General features: G+C 45.4%; 1 protein-coding gene across 1 annotated transcript in view; it reads right to left on the bottom strand.

Moving 5' to 3' along the window:
- Positions 1-2,597: 2,597 nt before the first annotated feature.
- The window catches only part of LOC123114593 (tRNA 2'-phosphotransferase 1), a 6,102-nt gene continuing 3,613 nt past the window's right edge, over positions 2,598-5,086 (bottom strand). The window contains exons 2-8 of the mRNA XM_044536085.1: positions 5,008-5,083; positions 4,754-4,901; positions 4,297-4,386; positions 3,607-3,661; positions 3,413-3,535; positions 3,018-3,074; positions 2,598-2,931 (exon numbers count right to left, since the gene is read on the bottom strand). Coding sequence (XP_044392020.1) covers positions 2,801-2,931; positions 3,018-3,074; positions 3,413-3,535; positions 3,607-3,661; positions 4,297-4,386; positions 4,754-4,901; positions 5,008-5,083 — 680 coding nt within the window. The 3' untranslated portion in view covers positions 2,598-2,800. The remainder of the gene's footprint in view (positions 2,932-3,017; positions 3,075-3,412; positions 3,536-3,606; positions 3,662-4,296; positions 4,387-4,753; positions 4,902-5,007; positions 5,084-5,086) is intronic.

Raw genomic sequence — 5,086 nt, 5'->3', positions numbered from 1 at the left:
GGATGCGGGGCGAGGGTTTCTGTATAGGCTGGGGGGCCGCGCAGGAGCGCCGCGCGGCCGTCGGATTGGCTGGCCCGACCGATCCGGCCGTCCGTTGGGACTTGGGAGGGTGTGGAGCCTTGTTAATCGAAAAAAAAATGGATTCATTTACGGTGGATTACTGCGTCATTCATCTTTTTTTCTTGAAGGGCGCGTCATTCATCCATGAATGAATGCCTCCTCTCTTCACAAAAATGATCGGTTACGACGGACGGACGTGGAGTATCTGCTCCGGAGCTCAAGTGCTCCTCGATGAACGATAAAAATACTAAAATCCAAAATTTTGTAAAACAACGAAGAACTTCCAGGTTTTTTTTCCTGGTAAACTTTGATAAATGTTTTGCGTGCTTGTAAAGATTTATCATGAAAGGACATTCGTGGAAGCGGTGGCAAAAAGAAAAACTCAATGCTCCAAAACTCAATGGTAATTCGTTGTTGTGATAAGACTGGCAATCATAGTTACTGATATCAGGTGGAAGAAATCAAATCACTCATGTTTGAATTACCATCTGCAAATGCCCGGGCACGTGAGGAACCCTTATGCCGCCGGTATCCATTTCGTGCAAGCGCAAAACCGGATTCGTCCTCGCCGGAACGGAAAAATTCATCGTTTTCGTACCGAGAAATGTAGCAGCAAGGGGAAGCCACAGCAACAGAATGCAGCTCAAAAAACAGTTGGTTTCCGATCGCAACAACATAGGTCAGACAGAGGATGACAACGACAAAATGAAAACCGCCTTCATGGTGCCTACACCTTCGACGCCGTGGATCTTCTCTCGTTCTGGGTTTTGCTCGCGTTGAATGGATCATGACCTTGTAGTTGGTGCAACACTGGATCTGAATGAAACCAGGGCAAAAAGAAAATATTAGCAGATGATGACATGACTGTGCAGTTAGAACAACGAATCTGAATGAAATCAGGGCAAAAGAACATATTAGCAGATGATGACTGTGCGGTTAGAACATTGGCAAGCTTCCATATCCACTAGCGATTCGATGAATGGCGTCCCATTGTCCAAGACGCACGCGTTCCTATGCTTCCATGTCAGGTTGGCTAAATTCAGTATGATGACTCTGTTACTTTCTACGCTTTCTATTCTCTGGGAGCTTGAAGTTGGAATTGAAATTGCAGTTTACTTATCCCAATTTGGCAGCTACAATCAGTTTTATTTTCTTGAAACACTCTCCCATTTGGTTGGCTACTGCTGCAAGGTTCTGAAATTAACTACCGGAGGAAAAATGACTTACGTCAAGACTCTGGAGCACAATCCAAATCCAAATTAACCGACAGCAGCTTAGGCATTGAATGACCAATACCAGTTCATGCAAGATTTTACCTCAATGGAACAGGTTCACTTAAATTACTTTGCTAGATGTTTCATTTATTTTTGGCAGGGAAACAACAACTCACCTCTCCAAGAAGAAATTATGTCTTCCTTTCCTCCTTGAAGTCCCAGAGCTGCAGCCCCCACTCAAGCGCATTGGCTGCTGCTCCTGGGAGAAGGTGAGCTGGGAAATCATCTGAAAGAACATGGGTGAGACGTGCGAGCCCTGGGTGGTGTAGTAGGCAAGCGTGGGCTGCAGCTGCTGATGCTGATGCTGCATTGGCTTGTCAATGGCACTGGAGCAGTGCAGGAGCTCGGCGAACGTGCCATTGGCTCAGTGAGTGGCATTGCTATTGTCGGCAGGGCCGTTGGCAAGCGAGAGCACAGACCCCTTGCTGGTCTCCGAGGTGCTGACCTCCGCGGCGTCATCTGCTGGCAGGCAGGCAGGCGGCAGGAAGGGCGAAGGAGCAGTCCAGCAAAGGGAGTCCATGGCTCCCTAGCTCATGCCAGTCCACAGCTTCCTCTGCTCATTTTGGGGTAGGATCCACAACAAAAAAGGTTAGCACCCAATCTTGCAAAAACATTGAACTTTTTCGAGAAATGTTGCAGCTGTGGCACGAACTCAAGTTCTTGAAGCGAGGTTTTAAACAGCAAAAATCTTCCTTTTTTGTAGGAAAAAACAACAATAAATTGTTACAGGAGATTTGCAATTAAAAAGTTCTGCACAGTCAAAACAACAAACAAATTCCCCCCGCAAAAAAGAAAAAGTCCTACCAGTTCATATATAGCCCAATGACCCTTATCCTCTGGTAAATGAGTTGTTTAGCACCCAAAAATTGCAGCTTGTGCAAAAGCAGAAGCTTTGTCAGAGGAATCCGTTACTCTAAATCTGAACATTAATAGTAGACGATGTTCTTGCATAAATGCATGGCCCCATGTTCCCTTCTCTTTAACAACATAACTAATCAAGGAAAGGATATTTTAGCTGGGGATTCTGTATCTATAACTCCCAATTACGTAGTCAAATCTAGCAAGAAAGTAGAGATAACCGTAAGCAGAAAACCCCAAATTTGCAGATTCACACATCATAAACCAAATTTGCTACTCCAGAAAAGATTCCCTCCGCTTTACTTCACAACTTTGGAAAAACAAAGTGCACACACAGAACATGCGCGGTAGCTACCAAAAAGCTCCTTCAGAAGAAACGAGACGACAAACCTGATTCAGCAAACGTATAAAAGCACCACCGCCAGGTGCAGGTTATCATCATCATCATCGCACGCATGTTTTGCACAACCACTAGTATAAGGTCCAGAACGATACTCCCTCCCATGTATCAGAGTGTGTGTGTCACATGATGCCTTCAGGGAGATATTACAGCATGGTTTACTCAAGGGAGTGAGTGCATCCCAAGCTATCAACGCAAAGCCACGGTTTTATCTTTGGAAAGGTATCGGAGGGCGTCCTGGCCACGACTCCATCTTCTCCAAGTACTTGACGGGGACGACGCCATCGAAACCCTCTGTCAGTATCACCTTGTTGTCGGAGATGTATAGCTTCATCCCATCTGAGAAACGAATTCGGCAATCAGATACTAGCATGTCTAGTCTAGCGAGAAAGTAAATGAAGAACTGCAGCAGCATTGGTACATACCTTGCAGCGCCTTGTGGACATCCAGGTGTATCAATATGTTTGCGCTACGCCGCATACCTGAAGAAGACAAACCGTGACAAGGCAGAGGTGGAACAAACGATTAAGATATCAATGGACAAGATAGAGGCCAGGTAAGCAGATTAGATTCACAATGGAAACATAAATACTCCCTCCGTCCGGAAATACTTGTCATCGAAATGGACAAAAATGGATGTATGTAGAACTAAAATACATCTAGATACATCCCTTTTTATTCATTTTGATGACAAGTATTTCCGGACGGAGGGAGTATTAGACAATTTTCAGCACACTTTTACTAGGTGAACAGTGGTAGTTCTTCCACTTGCTCAGAAGAATAAACCCAGTAAACAGTATGTTTGGAGCAGAAATGATACCGCTTATGACTCCTTCGTCTGATGGCAACCCGCTTGAGAAATGTACATGTAGCCTTTCCATACGTTTTAGTCCATGTTGCAATATTGAATCAAGATTCTTCCTGTAGGTCCCATGGACACAAACTGTGGATAGAAAGATAATTAGTACCAACCCATTCAGGAGAGGATGCAAACAGAGCATCACAATCAAATACCTGAGACTTCGTCGGCTGATAAAATTGGTTTCAGCAAGCTCTCTGATGCAACAGTCTGCAAGAGGTTTACAGGATCATTACAAAAGCGAACTTGATTAAGTAATTCCACTAAGCGGGTTACTCGCAACTAGAATTCACTTGATGATAAAACGAGGCTAGCAGATCACATGCCAACCCCCACGGCCCCACACGATAACAGAACAGCAACACTGCTCTCAGAGGTATGCCAAATAAGAATAAAGGTACATTGGAATTACACTTCTTTTGATTAAATTAGGGTATGAGGTTCAAAAATATGGCCTTAACAACTGTGATAAAACATGTAAAAAAGAAGACAATTCCCTAAAAAGACAAGTTGGTTGTATGACTAGTTAATCATAGGAAAAATACCGACAGGGTTGTAATACTGACAAAGCATTTACATGTCGAGCTAAAGCACGCAATGTCCCATATGGACTTTGATTCAGAAAATACTCTGATATGGGCTTTAAAAAAGTCTGATATAGGCAGCCTAGAAAGGGGTTCGACGCATGACACTGTTAATTAGTGCCCCTTTTATATGTCTGATCCTCTTAGCAGTAACTGAGAAACAACTCTTACTACATGGCAGATGATCATGAAGAGTATAAACACATCGTACTTGTAAAAACAGAATGCATTAGTGCAGGGGGGTTCAGGCAGAAAACATACTGTCACAGTGTGCCCCTGGTTAGCCCGAATCAGCAGCTCGCCATCCTCCTCCAACAGACTGAACCTCTGCTTGTTGTCTCGCCTGACCGCCTACACGCGAGAAGGCAAAAAAAAAAAAACATTTACTCGAAGCAGCTTACAATTCACAACAAATTCCAGACTAACCCAATTAATTTTACAACATATAGAGACTTCCCAATTCAAGTTCATGGTGCTAGGCTGCTACCTAACAAGATGAAAACAACATGCAGCAGACACAACTATACCAGGCAAGGTGGGCTAGGTGCTTAGTAAGATCATCCACTGTTCAGCAGGAAGATGGGGCAACATTACCTCCGACAGAAAATTCTTGTCTTAGATTTGTCTAGATACGATGTACCTAACACTAAAACGTGACTAGATAAATCCGTATTTACAAAACATTAGACAAGAATTTCGGGACGGAGGGAGTATTTACCTCCCTGATTTCATCCACCGAGTGGGACTTGAGGGGAGCCTTGGCGAAGGTCTGCAGGCTGAGGCCGAGCAGGTCGCGGGCACGCACGTAGCCGTCGCTCCTCATGCCCAGGCTCAGCTCCGGCGCCATGTGCCGCAAGACCGTCGTCCTGAGAAGAGAAGCACAGACAGAAGGCGGCCGTGAGTGAGCACCCGTCGAGCGCGACGCGATTGCCGGCGGAGAGGGGAATCGGAGTTTTGTGCAGATGGTGTTACAGGAGGCGGCCGAGGGCATCGACGCGGTTGCTCCCGTCGCCACGGCCGCCTCGCTGCTGGTGTGGGGAGGCGAGGGCAG

Source organism: Triticum aestivum, chromosome 5B (assembly GCF_018294505.1).
Source record: "Triticum aestivum cultivar Chinese Spring chromosome 5B, IWGSC CS RefSeq v2.1, whole genome shotgun sequence".
Classification (NCBI taxonomy): Eukaryota; Viridiplantae; Streptophyta; class Magnoliopsida; order Poales; family Poaceae; genus Triticum; species Triticum aestivum.
Note: the sequence above shows the minus strand (reverse complement) of the source record. Positions and strands in the feature narration are given on the sequence as shown.